Source organism: Hoplias malabaricus, chromosome 3 (assembly GCF_029633855.1).
Source record: "Hoplias malabaricus isolate fHopMal1 chromosome 3, fHopMal1.hap1, whole genome shotgun sequence".
In the NCBI taxonomy this organism is placed as follows: Eukaryota; Metazoa; Chordata; class Actinopteri; order Characiformes; family Erythrinidae; genus Hoplias; species Hoplias malabaricus.
In genome coordinates, this window is record NC_089802.1 from 75,665,146 (window position 1) to 75,691,952 (window position 26,807).

The 26,807-nt window shown below is 39.3% G+C and overlaps 1 protein-coding gene and 1 long non-coding RNA gene across 2 annotated transcripts in view; one reads left to right on the top strand and one right to left on the bottom strand.

Moving 5' to 3' along the window:
- Positions 1-13,666, top strand: part of LOC136692404 (uncharacterized) — a 78,863-nt gene extending 65,197 nt beyond the window's left edge. Inside the window, exon 4 of the long non-coding RNA XR_010801942.1 lies at positions 13,528-13,666. This is a non-coding gene — a long non-coding RNA (uncharacterized lncRNA). The remainder of the gene's footprint in view (positions 1-13,527) is intronic.
- On the bottom strand, positions 1,469-9,946 carry LOC136690805 (uncharacterized). Its single transcript, XM_066662830.1, has 5 exons — positions 9,814-9,946; positions 9,579-9,649; positions 3,323-4,109; positions 2,846-3,087; positions 1,469-1,492 (listed from the first exon to the last, which is right to left on the bottom strand). The coding sequence occupies exons 1-5, from the start codon at positions 9,944-9,946 to the stop codon at positions 1,469-1,471; spliced, it is 1,257 nt and encodes a 418-aa protein (XP_066518927.1).
- Positions 13,667-26,807: the final 13,141 nt, after the last annotated feature.

Genomic DNA, 26,807 nt, shown 5'->3' on the forward strand with positions numbered 1-26,807 from the left:
TTTATGGCAAAATAATTATTTCTTAGTCACAATGATTTCTTTCTTTTTTTCACTTGCGTTGAAGGTTGCTTTTTTCAAATTTGTTTCCGAGTGAGATTATGTTTCTGCAATAAAAAAATAATTTATTTTAAGGCTTTAAACACATTTTAACTAGGAGTGCCAATAATTATGGAGGGCGCTGTATTCTCACACTTACAAGAAAATGTATTGTAAAATAAAACATCTGGTCAAAGCTGATGTGATTCTTATAGTTTGTTAAAAAACAACCCTCTCATTCAAGTGTTTAGAAGCAAATGGACCATCTACTTGCAGCTGAAATGTTGTTTACAAAATCAAGTCAAATGCATCTCTCTCAGTCCTCAGAGTAGCTGTGAGGCTAATTCTAACAAAGAGCCTGAAAGTCAAAGGAATCCATATCAAGAGACATTAAGAAATATAAGTTTGTTAGTGATCGGGTATTTACGGAGCCCCTAAAGGGACTGGGGGAAAAATAAAAAAACACTATTGATTTTGCGTTCCCTCGCAAACCGTTTTGTGTTCCCTCGCAAATTGTTTTGCGTTCCCTCGCAAAATGCATTGCGCTCATTTGCAAATGTTTTATGATACACAATTGTCTTCGTGACTCATTTAACACATCAGGACACTGCAGTTTCCAGGGAAATTCAGCCACTTGAAACAGAGATTATATATGTATTTATTTATCTCTACTAACACACAGTTTCGTTGCCAGTGCTAATCGTTCATACATCTGCAAGGAACTGCCTAACATCAGAGGAAGTTGTGAACAACAAGTGCAAGTCAGAACGACGTAGCTCCACGTATCTCCATAGTAACAGGTGTATGAGACGTAGGCGGCTTCGTGAAAGAAAGTAAAAGTGTGGACGGCTGGGTTTATTTATTGTTATTGACTGGGATAGGGGTCAAGCTAAGAATCTTAACGAAAAACCTTTACCAAGCAAAGACTCTCTTAAAAGTCCGGTCATTCAATAACAAGATGGAGGGTGTAAGGTAGTGGCTTAACACACGGAGATCTCAGGGCACGCTGCAGAGACGTGGCTCAGCGCGATGACTCCAGACACGGCTGTGGAGCTAGAGCCGGTCGCTACACCATGCATTTCGTTTTATCTGGGAATTCTGTTTTTTAAAGCTGCAGTAAAAAGGATATAATTTTCTGCCAAAAACTTTTACACACATTACTCCAGTACACTACCGATAGCTACACATTTATTTAGGTGTTCACTCCCCTTTCTCTCCCACTGTTTGGAAACTGTGTTCATTGTCTGTATCTCTGTACTGTTCCGTAACCTTTGTCCATGCGCTTGCACTTTAAATTTTCTCATCCTCATTTCATAGCAGTTAACAACACAGCAACAAACGTTTCAGTTGGCGCTCCCCAGTAACATATCCATGTTTTCTACTCAGAAGAGATGCTATGTCTTTATATTTCAGTCCAAGATCAATGTAAAATTCAACGAGCTGCTCCATAGTTCACCTGACACGCACAGCAAGCACATAATCAACAGCAAGTACAGTACTACGGAGCCCACAAAGTATTTGCGAGGGAACGCAAAACTATTTGCGAGGGAACGCAATTATGTTTGCGAGGGAATGCAAAACTATTTGCGAGGGAACGCAATTACGTTTGCGAGGGAACGCAAAACTATTTGCGAGGGAACACAAAATCAATTTTTTTATTTTTCCCCAGTCCCTTTAGGGGCTCCGTAGGGGTATTCGCCGCTAAACTCGCGTTTTACATGGAACACTGTGGAAAAAATACAGGAAGAAAAAGAAGTGTGAACCAAGTTAGTGTCCCTTGGAGATAAATGTATGTTGTTACAGGGAAGAACCACAAGGGGAGGCTCAAATCGTTAACTAAAAGTAATCTGATCATAGACTACATCTGATTTATGCAGAGTATTATATTTACAGACAAATAATACAGCCACAAATAAATAATATACTACAGTACATGTAAATTGTAAATGAGAAACAACAACAAAAACAAACAAGCCAAAATTGTACCCCCCCCACACACACTATTATACACTGAAGGATTTAACTGAATATGTTTCAGATCAAGGAAGATTAACATTCTGATATAGTCCATCTAAAGGTAATGGTACAGAGCTTGGTACAAAGAGAGATGAGCATACGTTGTCCCTGCATAGCTTCATTTTACAGTACCAATACAGTAATAATACAGTTTATAATGTTTATAAATGGCCATCCTTTGGGCAGGATGGTGGTTTAGTGGTGAGCACGTTTGCTTCTCAGCGCTGGGATCTTGGGTTCAAGTCCCATCTGGGTGGAGTTTCCATGTTCTCCCTGTGTCTGCGTGGGTTTCCTCCGGGGTCCAAAAACATGGAGGGTAGGTGAATTGGCTTCTGTAATAAATTGTCCTGGTGTGTGAGTGAATGTGTGTGTATGTGAATGAATGTCTCTTTGTGTGAATAAATGTGTGTGTGCCCAGATATGGATTGGTGCTCTGTCCTGAGTAAAATAGTGCCCGATGCAGTCCTCCAGGGGGACAGTTCGTTCCTGGTCGAGAGTACGTTGTGTGTGTTTGGCTGCCGCTTCTCACCAGTGTGTGTGGATTGAGTGTTCTGAGCAGTGTGGATTGTAAAGCGTCCTTGGGTGTCTAGAAAGGCGCTATATAAGTGTAAAGATTCATTCAGGGACCACCAAGCAATTTGATTCTTCATCTCATGTGAGTTCTGTGATATTTATTATGTACAGTAATCGTTTGCTTTCATAGTCACAGCTGGTTAATTATTTTGTGGTAAAACGAATGATGTTTTTATGTGTGGTGTTTTGTTTCTTGCAGAGTGTTTGAACTGTCTCTTGCCTCTTTTACAACATCAATCAGCCACAAAGCCAGGGGGATTGCTACTGCAGTTCCAATGACAATTCCCACACCTGACCCTGTTACTCCATATGCAGATCCAACTACTGATCCAACAAGAGCACCAATGATAGCCAGTATAATCAGTGCTGCTTGTTTTATGTAATGACCTGGAAGTGCCACCATCTCATCTCGAAACTTGCTCAAGATTGCAGCGATGTCCACAGGCTGGTCATCTTCATTCACTGTAACAAGATAAAAAAGAAACAAATGATAGAACTGAGTGAGATTTAGCAAACCAAGGAAAACATTTTGTGTATGGAGTGTGGCCTTCAAATATTGCTCTCTACCCAGGGCTTGCAAACACCTGGGGCACGCAGGATACTTGAAATTAGCCGTTTATATAACAATTTAGGAAAAATATTTTCATGTATTTCATACATTTGATTTAATTTGATTTGATTTGAGGACAACACTCACTAGCAGGACGGTCTTTGGGAAGACTTCCACGTCTGCGCCAAAAGAAAGTTTCCTCAACTTGTTTTTGATGCGGACTAATTCTTGTGAGGTTCTTTGGCATTTTGCTCTGCATATATTCATAGTACATCGGTGGCAGGAAGAAATCACCACAGTTTCCTTCCACCATTTTCTCTGTTTCCTGGAGGAACTCAGGGACCTGGTCTTCAGAACGGAGGACACAGTGTCTGTTGCCACATTTTTCCAGCAGTCTGTTTGTGCTTTTGATGTACTCTTCAATCAGTGGTTCCTCCTCTTCTTCATCACATAAGAACAGCACCATCGTGTGTTTCCAGACCCTCTCAGACAGAAGCTCCATGAGCTGACTTACTGTTTTAAGTTCATTTACAGGAGGTCCATCAGCATCACTTTCAACACGCAGCACCACAATCAGAGCATGGGGTCCTGGAGGGCAGAGAGTCACACTTTGGACAATTTCATTTTTAACTTCATCAGAGGTATTATTTATAGCAAGTCTGTCCCATCCTGGAGTGTCCACCAGGCAGATCTTTCTTCCTCTAGCTTCTCCTTCACGTAAAACACATGATCCTATCTTCCCCTTAGGTTCCTTGCTGCCCAACAGGAGTTTGGCCACTTTACTCTTCCCAGCTCTAACTTTCCCCAGCAGCACAATCCTCAGCTCTGAAACAACAGGCAATAAAGTAGAAAACAATAGTATTACAATAAAATGTACAATTTTGTGGATTTGTTTAGGATTATTAGAACCAAACCCACCCTCATGATTTTTAAGCTAATTTACAGATTCACTGAGATCTAAGCAAAAAGTAATCAACATGTTTAACCTGTTTTTGGTGAGATTCCTTCTGACGTGGCCATGTTGATTGGCAGTGAATCAGATTCGAAGATCCTGTGAATTTCCTTTAGAATATTACTGGTACATTTTGCAGTATTCTGTAAAACAAATGTTTTAAAATCTCATGAATTAATGTGACCTTGACCAAAGCAAATCAAGCAATTGTTTAGCTTTAGGTCATTTGTGGCAGGAGTTTGTGTAGATTCCTTCTGTAAAAACAACTTGGAGTTTCTTGCAGGTTGTGAAGGGTAGGTTTAGTCTCACTTTCATTTGTGTCCTGAGATTTTGTCATAAAACTACTACAGAATTTTATATAAAAAAAAGATTCTAAGAATAAAGTTTGAATAATTCTGAGTTTAAAGTCAGAAAAATTCAGAGAAAAAAATTAGGTGTAATTCTGAAAATGAAGTCAGAATGTCTTGCTGCACGTATAATACGGCAGTCACAACCACAGTGTAACTGAGGAATGGAGAGTATTGCTGAAGTCATGATATGGTACAGATTTCAGGAATAAATACTCAGTCCTCAAACACATTAACACCAGATTGTTATTAGAATTTGAACGCTTAATTTGTGCAAGAACCCGTTTATTCAGAAGAGGGCATGTAGTTTCACAGGATACAATTAATGATCATGAAAATGATGGACCCAGAGGGAGTGGAACTCACAATAAACTAAAGCTGTATGGCACTCAGTGGCTGAACTGAAGGGGTTAATCGTCATGTGGATGGAAGCGTTTAATAAATAATTCTGTTCACTTCATCGACTGCTTCTTTCTCATTCTATGGCGTACAGATTGGGAGTTTGTCTAAATATTATAATAAATAATAATTATAACAGTGTTTCTCTAAATATTCTCTGAAGTTTTCCAACTTTATTCTCAGAATCTCTTTTTTTTTCTCTTTTTCCAATGCTGTGGCCCTAAAACTATGTTGTATAAAACACACAACTGTTCACTGCTTAATTCTGCTGCTTACTTCACAGTAAAATATGATCATTTTTTAAAATATTTTTTAATGTAAATGAGGAGTAAAAGAAGAAGGAAACACTGCTGGAACGAACATGTTACTGTTGACACAAACAATACAGGTACTAGACTTTATTAACACATTTATGGACACAATGTCACATTTATGAATACAATACACATAGATACAAAATTAAACACTTACTTTTGTGTGATGTTCTTCAGCAGGTTATTTCCTGGTGCTCAATTTTATCTTAAAAGGCATCTGGAAGTGCTCAGGTGAGAAAGGTACAGGACCAAAAACACCTTCTAATTAAAAGGGTGTGTCCTCTGTCATACGATCTTACAGCAGTGTGAAGGTTACAATCAATCACTCCTGAGTTTTCTGAGTGGCATTTCTTTAAACAAGTAATAAGTCACTTTTTAAAAATAAAATAAAATAAAATAAAATAAAAGAATCACAGAGTAAGACAGACGCAAAGAACAGTATATTTTTGTTGGGAAAATGCACCAAACAGAATTGATGTATTTTAATGTGTTTGATAGAAAACTGTAACACAGTGCAACAACAGAAGAGCTCCAGCAGCACTGGCTCAGCTGGTTTTGCTACTTACTTGGCATCAAACTAGTTTACGGTTCAAAGAATACGTTTTACACCACCAAACAAGTACTAGGAAACATTGAAGTGAAAAGCAGTGATCTGTTTCAGATTGGCGTACTTCATAAGTTTATCTCAGGTTTTTTTCCTCAGACAATTAATATATATATAATATAAATAAATATAAGATATAATATAAATATAAGTCATATATATAATTTTTTCATGAGAAATATCTGTAGTGTGTTACAATTAATACCAGCTTTATTTGAGAAATAAGGTCATGGATCACACTATACATCGCCTGCTGTTCTTATATTTGTTGTTGTTTTATTTTGTTATTAAAAATTTATAAACAAAGGCAAATGGTGACAGTCACAGTGTTGAAATGGCTGTGATGGGCTGCCCACTGAATGTAAACACACACATATACACTCTGTGTATTTGTCTTTGGTATGGGCCTTAGGAAGGGCCTTAATGCTATGTGGTTCAGCAGCTATTTCTGATTTTTTACACACTTCCTTGTTGCTCTTTTAGAACAGTATGGGCTCAGCAGTCCCAGACACACAGAGTTACACACACATAGTGTGAGAAATGTTGGGGTTTATAAATATTGCACCCGACCTCAGAGTGACCTTTACTTTAGTAAAAGTACAAAAGTATTTAATTTTAAATGTACTTAAGTGTTAAAAATAAAAAAGTAAAAAATACCACAATTAGTTACTTATTGGATTTTTCCCTTCCACCTTAAACACTGCAGTTAAATTCAAGTGCTACAACTTGGTTTCTTACTGTTATAGTTATTCCACCTTAAATACTACATCTGCATCATTAAATGCATTCATATTCACACGAAACTCGAACAAGAAATGAAACTCTGGACCTTTAAAGCAGTAACCTCTGTGAGGATGATTCTAGAAACAGTATATGAAGGTGATTGATAAAATGAACACTTCTGTATCATTTTAAAACTAGGCAGTGGTTATCTAGTCTGTCAAGCTTTAGTTGTAGCCTAGTTACATCTGGATTTAAGGTGGAAAGTAAATGACACTAAAGACTGAGCTGGGTGGAACTGAATTTTGATTAGCTGTGCATACATCAAAGCTCTGAAACAAAAGGCAATAATGTAGAAAATAATAACGAGAAACTAAACACCTCGTGACCCTATATTTAGACTTTATAAATATCTAAAAAAATAAAGTGGGACAAAACCTCAAGAAAAAAATAACAGTGAGTGTGTAAATAGTTTGTTATTCAGGAGTAAATAGGAAGTATGCACAGAGAGCATCAACCAATGTCACATATCATCGCTGTCCCATTAAAAACAACAAAATAACAACTTTACACGAGAAGGAAAAAAAATGTGTCATTTTAATGGACGTCAATGTAAAACGTTTTTTTATTCCAAGTAATTTTGGAGCATTTCTATTGGTCCATTCATCATGACGTTTTTAATTGGACAGCGATGATATACATTTAAGGATTAAAAAAGAAACCCTTTGTGAAATTTTATTTGTGATATTACATTTTGTTGTTAACCAAATACTGTTGACAAAAACATTGATTTAAATAATAAATATATTTAAAAAGACTAATTAAATAAATATTCCTCCATAGACTGGTAAGGACCCACAGTTCACACTGTGTAAAACCACTTACAAATAATGATATTTATCGCAAAACACTGTAATTAAACATGGTGAAATTGTGAAGCCGGTTCTCTCTGAATTGGCCTGTGAGTTCTGTGAGGCTGGAGAAGGCGAATCAATGACACTGAAGAAGCCCACTGAAGTTAAACAGAATTCAGAATCAGAATCTGATTTATTGGCCAAATACGTTCACACACACAAGGAATTTGTTTCCAACTGTTGGTACAATGTTTGTGAACAAAGAGTCTTACAAAAACTTCTAATTAAAAAGGTCTTTTTATCAAGGCACCTGGTTAATAATGACGTAACATAATGAATATTTAACAACCTAAAATAACCTTGTCATTTGGAAATGATGATCAAAGGGTAAGGTGTTTTTGGGAAGGAGAAGCAGAAGCCAGGAGCTGACTTTTCCTTGCGGAAGAACGAGTATAAAACTGTGTATTTTCTGGGATGTTCAGTCGTGCCTGGACACAGGGCAACTTTTCCAACACTTGTTTGTAAAGCTTTAATTCTTTAAATAAATCATGAATCCTGATCCCTTCATTTACCTGAAGTCTTGACAGAACTCTTTATTACAAATAGTTTTTAATTAACTAACAGTGCTCTTAATAGGGGGCTGTGTTGGGCACGACGCTGTCAAAGAAAGTTCAAATAAAAAACAAATTTTCATGAATTTATTTGTAAATGCATCATTTAACACCCCATTTTCCACAAATTACCACCGTTCCTGGGGATTTTATCATCTGAAACATTTGTGACTGGCTACTGAACAGTCACTCTTCTGAACAGACTGTTTATAAAATACTTCACAACCCTGTGAGGCTTTACATTCAGGTGTCCTTCAATCAACTAAAATAACTTAATAAACACATAATGTAAACAGACGGGGTGTATTTCTTTTTAAACAAATATGAAGTTAAAATACTGATCAGAATACTGTCACAAATAGGTCACAGTAAGATTCATTGTTAAAGGAGCAATCTGTAATATATTTTCTGAACTTGGTCATAAAATGTCCAGGGTGTGTGTTAATGGATTAAAGAAACATTCCAATTCTCTTAAACGGACTAATTCAAGGCGGAACTACATGCTTGGTTAAAGCAAGGACATGCCTCCTAAAATGACGTGTGGTTGAAGGGAAAATAACACCAGCCTTGTCTAGTCTAAACTTTTAAGGTGGTTTAGACAGTACATTCATGTAAAAGCAGGGAAAACAGCAGCAGCTCTGTCCATTTTGACCTTTCACTTAAGGAGGTAAATGTTTAGTGACATCACATACATTTAATGTGTGTGTTTTAAACGGATAAAGTGCAATCCCAGTAAACATTTAGCCGTTGATTCAACGTTGAAATAACGTAATGACTGCCGTCTAATCAACGTTCTCTTAAGGTTGAAAATGAAAGTTGAAAAGACGTCCAAAGATGGATTTTAGACGTCCATTGACGTTTAAAATATGTCCTTGAGGTACAGACTACTTTTAGACCTATTTTGAACGTCCAGGGACGTTCCTTGTTTCCTGGGATAACAGTTGCTTCAAAAAGTTTCAAAAGCTATAGCTTCGGCTCTTGAGGTGGAACAGAGAATTCAAGAAGCTACTCATAAACGGACACATGTAAGGTGGAACGACATGTTTGACTACGAAAATTGTGAATTAGAAGCAAATATCTGCCTCCTAAAGGACATTTATGGGAAAATCAACACAAGCCTTGTGTAGTTGAAATATTAATGTGGATTTGGACAGTAAAGACTTGGACAGGGAAATGGAAGCCACTCATTCACTTTTCCTGCCTTTCTTTTGCGTAGGTAGATGTTTCAGTGAAATGATGAACACTTTTCTGTGTAAAAATGTCGATTATGGCACATTCTTCTTAGCTGTTACCGACCTAACGTCTGAAACTCACGTCTTGCTCGATCGTAAAGTTTTCCTCAAACTGGCAGCTGCTCAAGCCTCACATCTGGGTGGAAGGTGGAGGAGGCAGACAGCTCTCCACTGTTTTTTGTTATAGTTCAGATTTGAAATGATTAGTGTCAGTTTTACAGATTGCTCATTTAAAGCAAAAAAGCTATCATCTACACTGTGTATAGAAATAAATAAAACATCTGGAGGTATAATGTTTTTGTTACATGCCCCCCACCCACCAACATAGATATTTAAAAGTGCATCTCAGTTGAGCAGCTTATGGTTTCACAGTTGTCTTGTTCTCCTTCAAAATCTCTGGATCCTTCTTCAAATCACAAGAGTCCACTGCTCTGTCTGTCACTGTAAAAAAAAAAAAAACACAGAGGTTCAGGCGCAGTAGTCACGACAATGGCTATATTCACCTACATTGTACTCAACAGGCTTATTTAAAATTACGATTCATTATTCAAACCAAAGAGTGTTAATCTTTCATTTCATAAATATTTGTATTGATTTCTACTCACTGTTAGGTGTCTCCCAGCTGAGGCTTTTAGCTCTGCTTCTCGTGATTGGTCGCTGCTCCTTCTCGTCCAGTTGTATTTCATTTGTGTTTTTCTGAGTTAGTTCTTGCCTCCTCTCTGTTTCTGTTTCTCTCATTTTCACTTGATGACACTTTAGCATTCCTCCGGTCAGAACGGGGTGTGGCATGGTCTACGAACAACCTTTTAAAAGAATGAAATGTAGTATTTTACCAATTGAAATGAAATCCCCAGTCAGCTCCCCACAGGTGGCCCTTTACATTTCTAACCATTGTTTTACTCTGTTTACCTCCTGCACTATAATCTTGATCTAGAACCTGTCCTGAGAGGGTAATATTGTACTTTTTGTAAATTAAACATCTTGCTTTCTGATTTATTGAGTTTTCGAATCATAAATCAGCAACTCACCTGTAGCAAGTTTTGAAATATAATTACCCCAAAGCCCCCAAACTGAATTATAAGACTTCAGTTGAACTGAAGCGGCGGCACAGTGGTGCAGCAGGTAGGTGTTGCAGTCTCACATCTCCAGGGGCCTGGAGGTTGTGGGTTCGATTCCCGCTCCGGGTGACTGTCTGTGAGGAGTGTGGTGTGTTCTCTCTGTGTCTGTGTGGGTTTCCTCTGGGTGCTCCGGTTTCCTCCCACAGTCCAAAAACACATGTTGCAGGTGGATTGGTGACTCAAAAGTGAGTAGGTGAATGTGTGTGTGTGTGTGTCTGTGTTGCCCTGTGAAAGACTGTTGCCCCCTCCAGGGTGTGTTCCTGCCTTGCGCCCAATGATTCCAGGTAGGTTATAGATGATGAATGAATGAAGTAGTGCTTACTTGTTTTTTTCTTGCTCAGTGTACTGTAGGCTATATGGAATATAAATATAGCACAGAAAGTAAGGAAATGTGAGTTTAGTAGATTATTTCTTTGTTGTAAAAATGCTTCTTGGCAGTGAATCTTATACCGTTTGAAAGCCTGTTAATTTCCCTTTTAAATGGTGCCACATTTGTAAGGAACATGGATTTGTGGGAGGAGCAGTAGAGCTCCCCTCCACTATCCAATGAAAAACATCCATCCGTCCATCCATTATCCCCCACAGGGCAACACACACACTCACACATACACTCACTTTTGAGTCACCAATCCACCTACCAATGTGTGTTTTTGGATTGTGGGAGGAAACCAGAGCACCTGGAGGAATCCCATGCGAACACGGGGAGAATACACCACACCCCTCACAGACAGTCATCCGGAGGAAACCCACGCAGACACAGGGAAAACACGCCACACTCCTCACAGACAGTCACCCGGAGGAAACCCACGCAGATACAGGGAGAACACGCCACACTCCTCACAGACAGTCACCCGGAGGAAACCCACGCAGACACAGGGAGAACACGCCACACTCCTCACAGACAGTCACCTGGAGGAAACCCACGCAGACACAGGGAGAACACACCACACTCCTCACAGACAGTCACCCGAAGGAAACCCACACAGACACAGAGAGAACACGCCACACTCCTCACAGACAGTCACCCGGAGGAAACCCACGCAGACACAGGGAGAACACGCCACACTCCTCACAGACAGTCACCCGGAGGAAACCCACGCAGACACAGGGAGAACACGCCACACTCCTCACAGACAGTCACCCGGAGGAAACCCACGCAGACACAGGGAGAACACGCCACACTCCTCACAGACAGTCACCTGGAGGAAACCCACGCAGACACAGGGAGAACACACCACACTCCTCACAGACAGTCACCCGAAGGAAACCCACACAGACACAGAGAGAACACGCCACACTCCTCACAGACAGTCACCCGGAGGAAACCCACGCAGACACAGGGAGAACACGCCACACTCCTCACAGACAGTCACCCGGAGGAAACCCACGCAGACACAGGGAGAACACGCCACACTCCTCACAGATTTTCACAGTCTGAAGGACGGCGACTGTGTTTAAATAATGCAGCAAACGTTACCAGTTGGACATTAAAGATATGTGCAGTTTAACTACAAGGTATCAGAGTGGTATAGCTCTTGTGTTTCTTTGCTCTTATGTAACTGTGGATGAATGTTATTACATGGCACACTACCAGTTGTTTTCTCTGGCCCTGGAAAAGCTCTAAAAGATTTATTTGTATTAGTGAGATCTGATGCAGGTTTAATGATCACAGATACAATTTCAACAATGTTTGATGGGGTTTTATTTCCCCAGATAACAACTGAACTCCTGCAGAGTGGAACAGTGCGAGTCTTTCTACCCCCTGTAAGACATTATGCCTTGCTACTGTATTTTCTGCTGTTTTTCTCTTTTTTACATTCCTTTACATGCCCAGTCTTGATTGATTCATTTGCAGTGTTTTATAACAACAGCTCAGATCTGTTGTAACCTCGATGTAACCATTGTCTTTTTAAATCATTATAAATTATAATCAATGTTCATTTTAATGCACAGGAAAATATTGAAATTATCCCCGAGCACTTTACAGCTTTACTAACTTTACTGTGGACATAACAGGACTCTGAATATGGCAAGTTACCAGGAGAAGGTAAACACTGACAAACCAGAATAAACATTGTTTTAGGATTATACACCATTCGAAAAGCTCATTCTGCTAATTCTTGTTTCCAATTGTTACTTAGTGATTTTTTGTGACATTATCTAACCGCTTGGTAGGGCTTATTTATCGTGAGTCTTAAAGGAACATCACTTAAACACAAAGCAAATAAGTCGGCAGTAAGAGAGCACTTATCTTCACCGCAGGAATATTAAAAACAAAGTTCTCAATTCTCAACACTGTAAATCCTGGTCTGATGGACATGCAAAAAAACAAACAAACAAAGCCCAAACATAACTAAAACAACAACACGCAAAGCAAACAATCAAACATTTCTGCATTTTTTGCATGCATTTTTTCAGTTAAGGAATAAAGCATAGTAGAATACCTGTAAAATCGCATCAACGTAAAAACCACATCCTGTATTTACTCTCACCGTGTTAATGCCCACAATAGAAATACAAATGAGGTTTAAAATTCCATAAATATAACATCTTTAAAAATGCATACGATTTTTGTCATCCCAGTGGTCTGTGAAGAAGAAAGAATATTTTGAAAATTACCTAAAAAACTTACTTTTCTTACTTGCTTGCTGTTGCTCCTTTGCCTCTGAAAAACAGTGTGGTTTCACCTCCGTTATATCCCCCAGAGACACTCATAACGCATGAGACACTCATAACACAACTCCTATTGCACCAGTCTATATTTCAAAATTTCACTGTTGATGCTTCTGTGTAAATGTATGTGTTTAAACCATGCGGTTTTTTTAATCTTGTTTGAAGAACTTGCCCTTAATGGCCATTTTACTAGAAGCTAAACAAATGGTTTTTGTGTACAGTGCTGTTAATCGTGTTTAAACACCTAAAAAAGAACAGTCATCACACTGAAGTCAGTCTCCAGTCATATGCCGTGTTTATGGTGTTCACAGCAAGAGGTTAAAGGGAAAAGATGTGGGGACATTAAACACTTATTAAATACATATAGTTCGTATACATACATTAAAAAAAACTTCAGCTTCAAGAGTTTCAAGAGATTCATGAGTCCAGAAAGGTGTGTATTGTATTCATTTTTGTACAAGTTTAACGTTTTCTGAAAACTCAACACTCTTCACAAGTTTAACTTCAACACGTTTTATATTTTCCCAGGTTCAGCTCTATCTACAAAACCCTGACCTGATCATCCAAAGAAAAACTGCAAACACTGGTCTCAGATCAGCAGAACAGAACTTCCGCTGCCAGCAGTAGCTGCTACAAAGGCATTTGGTTGGGTCACAGTGATGTGAAGAGGGAGGTAAGGGCAGTGTGCAGGTTTTAGGAGGGCTACTGTGGGGTCACTCTCTCCCACGCTCCCTGTGCTGTCCCCTGGAAATGCTGGGGCTGACCCCTGGGAAAAAGGCTGTCTGCATTGGGGTGGTCCAACAGGAACCTGATGGTGGACTTGATGTGTTGGACGAAGTGAGGGGGCTCAGCGTAGGGAGAGGTGGAGAGGAACTAATAAATGTGACAGCAGAGAGAGAGAGAGAGAAATAGAGAGAGAGAGAGAGAGAGAGAGAGAGAGAGAAATAGAAAGAGAGAGAATGAGAGGGTGCATTAGAGAGAGAGAGTAATAGAGAGATAGAAAGAGAGAGCGCATGAGAGAGAGAGAGAGAAATAGAATGAGACAGCATGAGAGAAAGAAAAAGAGAGAGAGAGCATGAGAGAGAATAAGAGAGAGCATGAGAGAGAGAGAGAGAGAGAGAGAGAGAGAGAGCATAAGAGAGATCCACCAACAGATGGAACCGAGTTACCTGCGGTATGGTGTTGTCTTCCTGACTGAGCCAGAAGGCAATGTTTTTGTTGGGGGTCCACCTGCAGGGGCCGATCTTTATCTGTTCTTTACTGGAGTCGTACACCTCTGCCATCTGTATGAAGAGCCCAGTCAACAATGTGCAACTCAATCCAGCTGTCTGGTAACTCAAATACCACCTGGGCAGTTAGTGTGCTGAGTTTTATTGTCTGTATGTAGTAGTATCTGAGATCATATCCGTACCTGTCCACCTGTGAAGGTGCGTGCCGAGCGCAGGTCTTCTGCTGGTCCTCTCTGTGGAAATGAGGCGGGAAATAATTCACCTGTTTTAACGTTCACACCTGGAGAAGAGAGAGTTCAATCAGTATCAAATATATATTCATATTATACATTACACAATCTAGCGTGAGAACAGATCATTTTATGGGAAAATAATTATTTCTTAGTCACAATGTTTTCTTTATTTTTTTTCTTTTCACTTGAGTTGAAGGTTGCTTTTTTTCACATTTTTTTCTGCAATAAAACAATAATTTATTTTAAGGCTTTAAACACATTTTAACTAGGAGTGCCAATAATTATGGAGGGCGCTGTATTCTCACACTTACAGTAAAATGCATTGTAAAGTACAACATCTGGTCAAAGCTGATGTGATTCTTATAGTTTGTTAAAAAACAACCCTCTCATTGAAGTGTTTAGAAGCAAATGGACCATCTACTTGCAGCTGAAATGTTGTTTACAAAATCAAGTCAAATGCATCTCTCTCAGTCCTCAGAGTAGCTGTGAGGCTAATTCTAACAAAGAGCCTGAAGGTCAAAGGAATCCATATCAAGAGACATTAAGAAATAGAACTTTATTAGTAAACAGGTATTTGCCACTAAACCCTGCACGTTTTACAGGGAACACTGTGGAAAAAATACAGAAAGAAAAGTGTAAACCAAGTTAGTGTCCCTTGGAGATAAATGTATGTTGTTACAGGGAAGAACCACAAGGGGAGGCTCAAATCGTTAAATAAAAGTAATCTGATCATAGACTACATCTGATTTATGCAGAGTATTATATTTACAGACAAATAATACAGCCACAAATAAATAATATACTATAGTACATGTAAAGCGTAAATGAGAAACAAAAAAAACTAGACAAAATTGTACCACACACACACACTATTATACATTGAAGGGTTTAACTGAATATCATTCACATCAAGGAAGATTTACATTCTGATCAGTGGTGATTGCTCTAAGACTGCAAGAGAAGCTCAGCTTCCCCTAAAATGTCAAAAAATAAGTGATCAAATATATTCTTTTGTGTGTACATGTCATTGAATAAATACTTTTGTTCAGAATCAGCTTCTTATCACTGGTAAAGACTTTCCTCTCAATCATTCCCGCAGCTTCACAGTGCTTTAAACAGTGTAGACGCTGAGCATTCACAGAGTTCAATAGCGAAGCAGCGCAGTGCAGCGAAACGAGACGAGTCATTGGATAAATGCTGGGCTTTGTACCGCCCATCGGACGCTCAGCATCTCTGGGGGTCTATGGGGCAGTGGGCTGGCCTCGGCTGGCCCGGACGATCAGCTTCTGCATGATGATTGGATGATCTGTCTGAGGCTGAATCCCTTTTTGATTGACAGCGAAATGAGCGAATCAGCGATCCTTTGGTGTAGAGATCCGTGGGAGCATTACATTTTCATTCTGTTCTGATTTGAACCGGAGATTTTCTTAATCCTCTTAGCGGCATTTTCTTTGTTAAAAACGACTAGTGACAAATTGAGCTTCTATTTCTGGTGTTTTTTTTGTAGCTGCTTGTGTTTGGAGACTGACTTCTATCACTCTTTCTGACTTCTATCGCAGTTTCTGTCCAGCGGGTGCTGCTGAGCCCCTCCACCGTCACAAAGCACTCACAGGCGGACACACTTCACATGGGCCAAGGCCGTTTAAGCAGCCTAGCTCTGCTGGCCATTGAGAGGACACTAGTCAAGTACCTGGAAAAGACGCCTTGTTGGTACGACGGGGTCACAGATCATTTTCTTGAAAAGGAACGAAGGGTAGAATTTACGTATAAATAAACCAACACATTTTATGATGTAGGCCAAAATTGAGCTTCCCCTCCTTGAAAGACCAGCATCCGCCACTGATTCTGATACAGTCCATCTAAAGGTAATGGTACAGAGCTTGGTACAAAGATAAATGAGCATACGTTGTCCCTGCATAGCTTAATTTTACAGTACCAATACAGTAATAATACAGTTTATAAACAGCCATCCGTATGGGGGACCCACTTCTTATAAAAAACATAAACTGGTTCATTCAGGAACCACCAAGCAATTTGATTCTTTATTTCATATGAGTTCTGTGACATTTAGTATGTACAATAATGGTTTGCTTTCATTATCACAGCTGGCTATTTTTTTTTGTGGTAAATATTTCTGATGTATTTATGTGTAAAAGTAGAAAAACAAAATCAGCCTGTTTCAGCAACCTAATCAATATTAAATTATACACAACACCTAGCAGCAACACCTCAGAACTAAAATTTGGGTTACTCAACATAAGATCACTAAACTCAAAAGCACTCATCGTAAATGATATTATAAGTGATCATAAATTCAATGTTTTCTGTCTCACGGAAACGTGGGTTAGACCAAATGAATATTCAGCACTAAGAGAAGCCACCCCCTAGGCTATAATTATGCACATAGCCCAAGAATATCAGGCAGAGGAGGTGGAGTATGTGTAATTTACCAAAATACCCTAGAAATTAGTCTTAAACAATGTGACACCTTCTCTTCTTTTGAGGTTATCTCCACTATTATTACAAATCCGGTCACAAAAAAGGATGCATTTTTATTATGCTACATTTACAGACCACCAGGGCCTTACTTAGAATTTCTGAAAGAATTCAGCGATTTTGCTACAAACCTAGCGGTGTGCAATCATAAAGTTATAATTGTATGAGATTTCAATATCCATTTTGAGAAGGAAAGTGACCCACTAAAAAAGGCATTTACCTCAATCTTAGACTCTATTGGTATTACACAAAATGTAACAGGGCCTACACACTACTGCAGTCACACTTTAGACTTAGTTCTGACACTAGGTCTTAACATTGACAAAATTAATATCTTACCGCAATCCTCAGCAATCTCCGACCATTACTTAATTTCATATGAGCTACGTCTTAGCCATAATATATGTAAGAACCCTCGTTATTCTACAAGGCGTATAATAAAACCATCTACCACCCTACAATTTATAGAAAACCTCCCAGAACTATCAACCCCAGTTCCAACTCCATCAGACCCAATGGACCTAGATGTACTAACTGATTACCAAAAAAATACCTGTCGATCTACTTTAGAAAAGGTAGCACCACTTAAACATAAAAGTATTAGACAGAAAAAGCTCGCACCATGGTATAATGATAAGACCCCTACTTTAAAACAAACATTACGAAAACTAGAGCGGAAATGGTGATCAACCAAGCTTGAAGTGTTCCATTCTGCCTGGAATGACAGCCTTATAGAGTATAGAAATACCCTCACTAAAGCTCGCTCAGCATATCTGGCCTCGCTGATCTCCAATAATAAAAATAATCCGAGAGCACTGTTTAGTGTGTTTTCTAGAATTACAAAAAATCAAGCAGGTTCCGAACAACTAATTTCAGCAACTCTCACCAGTAAAGATTTTATGGACTTTTTTAATAATAAATTTGAGAATATTAGACAACAAACTTAAGCCACAGGATTAAATCCATCCTGGCTGCCACCCGATGTAAATGATATAAAATATAATGTAACTGTAAAAGAAAGACTTGAAACCTTTTACCCACTCCCACAATTAGAACTAGAGAAGATTATCATTTCCGCAAGTGTACAACTTGCACACTTGATGCAATTCCCACAAAATTGCTCAAAGAAGTACTACCAGCTATTATCGATCCTTTTTTAACTATAGTAAACTCATCCCATAGCCTGGGCCATGTACCCAAAGCTTTTAAACTAGCGGTTATTAAACCTATGATCAAGAAACCAAATCTTGATGCTAGTACACTGTCTAATTACAGGCCTATTTCAAATTTGCCATTTCTGTCCAAGATCTTAGAAAAAGCCATGGCCCAACAACTTAGTTCATATCTACATAAGAATCATATATATGAAAAATTCCAATCTGGATTCAGGCAACATCATAGTACAGAGACAGCTCTAGTCAAGATAACAAATGATCTTCTTCTTGCCTCTGATCAAGGCCACGTATCCCTGTTGGTGCTTCTTGACCTAAGCGCAGCCTTCGATACAATAGACCACAATATTCTCCTAGAAAGGTTAGAAAACATAGTTGGAATCACAGGGACAGCCCTATTATGGTTCAAATCTTACTTAACGGAACATTACCAATTCGTAAAAGTAAACAATCTAAATTCAAATTATTCTAAAGTAAGATTTGGAATTCCACAAGGCTCTATTTTAGGACCATTGTTGTTTACATTATACATGTTACCGCTAGGCACAGTTATAAGAAACCATGACATTAACATTCACTGTTACGCAGACGACACGCAATTGTATATTTCAGCCAAGCCCGATGACAAACACATATAGAGGACTGTGTAAAAGACGTGAAAGGCTGGATGTTGCGTAACTTCCTCCTTCTAAACAGCAACAAAACAGAGGTCCTGCTTTTGGGTCCAAAAGTGACAAGAAATAAATTATCAGATTTAATTTTAAATCTCGCTGACTTTCCAGTTAAACCTGGTTCAGCAGCAAAAAATCTTGGTGTCATAATTGACCCGGATTTATCATTTGATCAACACATAGGCAGTATCACTAGGACAGCTTTTTTACATCTTCGCAATATTGCTAAGATTAGAAATGTCTTATCCCTTCAGGATGCAGAAACATTAGTACATGCCTTTATTACTTCAAGGCTTGACTACTGTAATGCACTACTGTCAGGATGCACCAGCAGCAATTTAAGAAAACTTCAACTAGTTCAAAATGCTGCAGCCAGGGTCCTCACTAAAACTAGAAAATTTGAACATATTAGCCCAGTTCTATCATCTCTTCATTGGCTGCCTGTTAAATTCCTTCAAGATACAATTTCCTATTATGAGCCTCCACGTTCACTCAGATCACAGACTACTGGATTTTTAATTGTTCCCAGAATTCAGAAGGCCTCAGCTGGGGGAAGAGCCTTTTCTTATAAAGCCCCCAAACTCTGGAATGATCTTCCAGAAAATGTTCGGGACTCAGACACAGTCGCAATCTTCAAATGTAGGCTAAAAACTAATTTGTTTAGTTTATCATTTGGTAGCTAATGCTCCCCATAGATAAAGGCGGCAGATCCGGGGGGTGCATGGACACAGGGAATTATAGTAAACTGAGACGCTGGTGCTGTCGTCCCGCCGCTTCTCGCGATCACTCAGGTTTGTTGACGGTGGAGTGGAGGGATGCCAGTGTTTCAGGATGCTCCCGTGTCTGTGTGTCCTTCTGGTTCTCTCCTTTTAGTTAAAGCTGTCATAGTTAGATCTGCCGGAGTCATTAGCCACACTCTGGAAATTTTCATATTTTCTACTTTACAAACACAAAACAGTTCAAAACTAATTCCATCCCTTTACATCTTTCCGAGTAAACGAATGCCCACCTGTCTGTCTGGACACTGATGGATGACTGTCGAGATCCTCCTCCACGCTTCAGATCAGCTGCCCATGCTCCTGCAACCACCAAGTGCCTTGAAGCTGCCCCTACACTGAAGTTCTCATGGACTACTAACTATTATCACCAGTAGATTGACCAGAGGAGGATGGGTCACCCCTTGTGAGCCTTGGTTCCTCCCAAGGTTTCTTCCTCAGCTGGGGGAGTTTTTCCTTGCCACTGTCACCCCTGGCTTGTCCCCTTGAGGGTTTTACATTTTGTTTTTACATTTCATGTCAAATGTTGTCCTACTGGAATTCTGTGAAGCCGCTTTGTGACAACATCAGTTGTGAAAAGCGCTATATAAATAAATTTGATTTGATTTGATGATCCTATCTCCCCCTTAGGTTCCTTGCTGCCCAACAGGAGTCTGGCCTTTTTACTCTTCCCAGCTCCAACTTTCCCCAGCAGCACAATCCTCAGCTCTGAAACAAAAGATTGATAAACTAAAATAAAAAAATCTTTTGGACTTCAGTCATGTGGAGGTGGTTTGGTTACAAAATAACTGATGTACAATAAACAATGGTATTGTGTAAAAACATATATATTTTTAATATGATTAATAATAATATAACATTTATTTTATTGCAATAGTTTTGAAATTAATAAAAGTATTCAGTGTTTTGTTTGTATCACCAAAAATATCGCTATCGCTAAAATACTCTGAAATATCGTGATATTATTTGAGGGCAATATCGCCCACCCCTTCTGGCAACTATGAACAAGGAATACTAGCTGTGTTACTGTGTTAAATACCAAAATAAAACTTACAGTGTTACGTTTATTTACAGATTTACTCAGATCTAAGCAAAAAGTAATCAACATGTTTAACCTGTTTTTTGTGAGATTCCTTCTGACGTGGCCATGTTGATTGTGAGTGAATCAGATTCAAAGTTCCTGTGAATTTCCTTTAGAATATTACTTGTAAATTGTGCAGTATTCTGTAAAACAAATGTTTTAAACTGTCATGAATTCATGTGACCTGGACAAAAGCAATACAAGTCATTGTTTAGCTTTAGGTCATTTGTGCAAAGGGTTTTCTATACATTCTGCTTCTTGCAAGTTGCCAAGTATATGTTTAGTTTCAATTTAATTTGTGTCCTGAGAGTTTGTCATAAAACCCACGAACATTCACTGCTTAATTCTGCTGTTTACTTTTCAGTAAAACATTCATTCATTCATTACCTGTAACGGCTTATCCAGTTCAGGGTCCAGAGCCTGCCTGGAATCATTGGTCGCAAGGCAGGAATACACCCTGGAGGGGGCGCCAGTCCTTCACAGGGCAACACACACTCACACATTCACTCACACACACACATCTACGGACACTTTTTGAGTCGCCAATCCACCTGTAGTATATGTAGTGTTTATATATAAATATATATAATATATATATATTTATATATTGTATTTGTAGCGTTTGACCTTATTCAAACTCTTCTGATTAATGACGTTTTGACTAATGATAATAATTGTTATTGTTATGATTGACTTAAATGACAAGACATTAACAAGTAGGTAGAGAGTGAATACTGTCATCGCTATGTGAGTTCTTCAGGATTTTCAGACTTTTAATGAACAGACTCCACACACTGTTATTTCAAATAATGGAAATATTTTATTAAAAGAAAAGAGACTAATTACTAGACATAGCACGACCTTAGAAATTCTCACTGGATCAACGCAGGTCAAACTAGTTCGAATTTAAAGATAGGCTAGGCGATATGACTTGACTAAAGTGTTGCTAAATGAGATTTAATAAATGTATAAATTTATCAAGAGACTTAATTAGGCATCAGCTTCTGAAAAGTGAGTAAATTTTGCTTGCTTACTCTTTTTGCCTTTATCACCAAGCCATTGGGTCCAACAGGTTTAATCTCCGTTCTCCGGGTCTTTGCTTCTTGTCCTTCCCGTGTCACTGAAGGTAGGCTTGTTAGGGAGGGAATTCCTTCCAGGGTGAGTCAGACACTCTTGGCCTTAGACGGTGTGACGTCAGTTGGGGGATTCCCTTCACGGAGAACTGCTGGCCTGGCTGGAATGTCCCCTGAGTGAGGGGGGGCGTCTCAGAGTCGTTCACTCGTTACTCGAGTCCCCAGAAGCGATGCCCTCAGAAGTCAGAGTATAACGCTAACATATCCGCTATCAACTAATCTCAGGGGTGATATCTTATTCTGGCCAAAATATGTTTAACCTGCTTTGGTCAGTCGTGAGATTAAACTTGGATTGGGCGACAAAACATGACCACAAATAAGTAAAGAAAAAAAGGATTACTGAGAATTACTCGACTTTACGCTGTAGCTTCTGTCTCACACTACTAACTAGCACAAGGCGTCCCTTGGAAGCTGAGTGAGGTCCTTCTTAGAGTCTTTGATGAGTCGTTTCGTCGGCGTAAGGAAGAAGGAAGAGCGTTGCACTTGAAGTGAAGAGAGCGACGTGAGGAGCGTAGCGGAAAAGAGAAGAGGGTCGCAGAAGAAGAGCGGAAAAGCACAGAAGAAGAGAGCGAAGGGAAGAGAAGATAGTCGAACAGAGTCGGGCACTCTCTTTTTAGATGTGGCGCGGTCACGCCCATTTGGGATGTCTCCTTCCTTTGATTGGCTCCTGGGTCTGAGGCTCACGTGACTTGTTTCACATTTCAGAGAGAGAGAAAAGAATCACGTATACATATGAAACTGAATAACGTAAAAATTACTTATACATACTTGTGGTATAGCACAATGAGTGTCCTGGATTATTAATATCAAACATCTACATATATGTCTCTTGAGTATTTTACGATTACATCCCACTACAATATTATGCTAGAAGTTAGAAACTAATTCGTTTTCCTAATCAGAGACAGAAACTGTCCTTCATGATTGAAACAGTAATACACATCACTTCATTAGTTGGTAGACATTCACCTGAGGACAACAGAGAGTAACATTCATACATATTGCATAAACATATTTATAAATACTCGATTAAGTCCGTTATGTATTTAGATGGCCGCAGGGCGAAACATGATTTCGCAAATGTCCACTTGGTGTCGCTGTTGGTCCATGCTATTCGTACTGTTCGGATCGGGTTTTCAGGAGTTCAGTGCGAGGTCAATTCTGTGGGCCATCTGTGTGATTTGCAGACGATAATCAGTGCCATCTTGACGCCACTCGTAATAAAACTGGGTTGTTAATCCTAGTTTTCACCACTTTGTTTGATCTTCTTTTTGCCTAAAAGCGTCATAAACTGGCTTGTTATCTTTCCATTCATGGAGGAGGGGGTCATGGACAGGCGTCCTGGTCAGTCTTTGATGTGCGTGAGTTTGTGTGTGTGTGTGGGGAGGGGTGCAGAGTCTGTACGCACACACACAGTTTTGTGGAATGTGGGGTTCCGTCCCAAGAAATCCTTATTCATAGTGGAGAGTCTTTCATTCAGAACTTTTCATTTCTTTATTTGATCCATACTCCACTACACACCTACCAACGTGTGTTTTTGGACTGTGTGCGGAAACTGGAGCACCCGGAGGAAACCCACACAGACACAGAGAGAACAAACCACACTCCTCACAGACAGTCACCCAGAGGAAACTCATGCAGACACGGGGAGAACACACCACACTCCTCACAGACAGTCACCCGGAGGAAACCCACGCAGACACAGGGAGAACACACCACACTCCTCACAGACAGTCACCCGGAGGAAACCCACGCAGACACGGGGAGAACACACCACACCCCTCACAGACACTCACCCGGAGGAAACCCCACGCAGACACAGAGAGAACACACCACACTCCTCACAGACAGTCACCCGGAGGAAACCCACGCAGACACGGGGAGAACACACCACACTCCTCACAGACACTCACCCGGAGGAAACCCACGCAGACAAAGAGAGAGAACACACCACACTCCTCACAGACAGCCACCCAGAGGAAACCCACGCAGACACGGGGAGAACACACCACACTCCTCACAGACAGTCACCCGGAGGAAACCCACGCAGACACGGGGAGAACACGCCACACTCCTCACAGACAGTCACCCGGAGCGGGAATCGAAGCTGTGTGACTGCGACACCTACCTGCTGCACCACCGTGTCACCCCAATGAAAAACATGTATTTCCCAAAACAGTAACTTTACGGAAGAAGGAAAAAATCTTCAGTGGAAGACAATCTAAAAAATATGTTATTCCAAGTAATTTTGGAGCATTTCTACTGGTCCATACATCATTACATTTTCACAGTCTGAAGGACGGCGGCTGTGTTTAAATGATGCAGCAAACTTTAACAATTGGACATTAAAGATGTGTGCAGTTTAACTACAAGGTATCAGAGTGGTATAGCTCTTGTGTTTCTTTGCTCTTATGTACCTGTGGATGAATGTTATTACATGGCACACTACCAGTTTTTTTCTCTGGCCCTGGAAAAGCTCTACAAGATTTATTTGTATTAGTGAGATCTGATGCAGGTTTAATGATTAGTACTTAATCACAGTTACAATTTCAACAATGTTTGATGGGGTTTTATTCCCCCAGATAACAATTTAACTCCTACAAAGTGGAACACTGTGAGTCTTTCTACCCCCTGTAAGACATTATGCCTTGCTACTGTATTTTATGCAGCAGTTCTATTGACTTTAGCCAAGCTTCTACACGTCAGCCCCACTGTCTGATGAACAGTCCTGGACTCTTCTGCTGTTTCTCTTTTGTACATTCCTTTACATGCCCAGTCTTGACTGATTCATTTCCAGTGTTTTATAACAACAGGTCAGATCTGTTGTAACCTTGATGTAACCATTGTCTTAAATCATTATCAATTATAATCAATGTTCATTTTAATGCACAGGAAAATATTGAAATTAGCCCCGAGCACTTTACAGCTTTACTAACTTTACTGTTGACATAACAGGACTCTGAATATGGCAAGTTACCAGGAGAAGGTAAACACTGACAAACCAGAATAAACATGGACATGGAACAAACAAACAAACAAACAAACAAAGCCCAAACAACACTAAAACAACAACACGCAAAGCAAACAATCAAGGAATAAACCATAGTAGAATACCTACTCGTGCCGGCTGAGACTAGAGGAGAATATAATGGGTTCAGGCCTGGTCTAGTTTTCTAACTTACTGTTTTTTACCTCAAAGGTCCTAACATGTCACAGTTACATTTGATCCTTACAGAGCAGAAGATCCTGGAAGGACATGTCGTTCTTTTCAGTAATGATAAGTTACAATTCATATTTTCCTTATGAATTTGTAAGAATCTAAATGTATTAATCAATATAAAGTGTTCTTGCCATTGCAGGGTAAATACTCCTACATTCTCAATGTAACTTAACTGCTGTTATCCAGCGAATGCAGTGCAGAGTACACTTTAAAGATCCACTGAGCATTTATTTTAATTTCATTTAGGATTGTATAATATTTTACAGACTTCGATCCTCACCTCCAGTCATGGCCAGTAAGGAGTGTTGTGTGTTCTCCCTCTGTCTGTGAGGGTGTCCTCTGGGTTCCTCTGGACTGGCTGTGTGAAACTGATCACAGTTCTGTGTGAATGACTGAGTGAGTGCGTGACATTGTTCACAGGTCAAAGTGTGTATGTTGTGTGTTTTGTATGTGTTTATGAAAAGCAATATGGTGAAAACAGCACCAGATCAGTCAACACGTTTGCACACTGCAGCCTGTTTATTATCCGTACAGTACAATATTATCCATACAGTACAAATTGAATTTTATAGTTACATAAAGAAATGTGGACAGACAACAGTATCAGAAGAAGAGGTATTACGTTTTTATATACTCCCAGAAAAAAGCAATCGTACAGGTGCATTATGTTCATTAATACAAAACAGTTTAAATGTATCTTTAAAAAACTTTAAAGTCCACTTGTGTTTCCTAAAGGTACGTTAGATTCTCTTCTCCAGAAGGAGAAGTTAACACTTGTATTCGTTCTTCAGAGGGCACCACAAGAGGGTCCATTTTTCAGAGAATGTATGGTTACAAAAATAAAAACAATTATCTCATAGCAGCGAAATAAATATTCTCATACAATCATTATTCTTAGCTTCTAAATGTTAACTTTACTTGAGAAGAAAACAATTTTATATTCTTTGAAAGAAAATTAATAATAATAAAAAATTATTTGTCCCCTTCTTATGAAATGTTAACCCTTTGTAAAGCAGCAAATATTTTCAAACCAAGTCAAACATAAAAAATGACCAAAAAAAGAGATACAAATTTTTAGCAGCGATAAATAGCAGAACAATAAACTAAACTGGATTAGGAAAACATAAACTTGCTTCTACACTCACTGTCCATTCTCTCAGCTCCACTGACCACAGTGTTGGTTGCTCTGTTGCTCTGCATACTTTATCCTCAATTCGCTCTGTTCTTAAATGATCAGGACCCCCACAGAGCAGATGGGATGTGGTGGTGGATCATTCTCAGTGCTGCAGTGACACTGACGTGGTGGTGGTGTGTGAGTGGATCAGACACAGCATTGGACATTGAAGAACAGGGTTAAATGAGTATAAAGATGTATGCAGAGATAGAGATGGACTACAGTCTGTAACTGTAGAACTACAGAGTGCTCCTTTGTGGTCGGTGGAGCTGATAAAATGGACAGTGAGTGCTACTCCAGTGATTCCTAACCCAGTGATCATTCAAGGTATATAATCATATAAACATACAACATAGCAGCACTGAATGTAGCTTGTACAATAAAATGGATTTTGCCCACAGCCATCCTGCGCTGACAGCAGGTCCTGTAGAGTTGGAACGTAGTAAATTATTTTCTAGTATGAAATAAACAGTACCTGTTAAAAAAATTAAACGTAAAATGAGTCTTTAAGCTTATTATGCAGTGAATTTAGTGAATTTAAATCCTTTATATGTTGTTATCACGTTCATTTTTGGCCCAGAATGACCAAATGCTTAATTGAATGCTTTGGTTCCTGTGACTTT

Excerpts from the sequence above, each read along its gene's own strand:
- LOC136690805 (XM_066662830.1), bottom strand. The coding sequence starts at position 9,946 with ATGAGAGAAACAGAAACAGAGAGGAGGCAAGAACTAACTCAGAAAAAC. Across the intron at positions 4,110-9,578 it reads TGAAGGAGAACAAGACAACT|CTTAAAAATCATGAGGGTGG; the intron begins GTGAAACCATAA and ends TCTGTAAATTAG. Across the intron at positions 3,088-3,322 it reads TCCCAAAGACCGTCCTGCTA|TGAATGAAGATGACCAGCCT; the intron begins GTGAGTGTTGTC and ends ATCTTGTTACAG.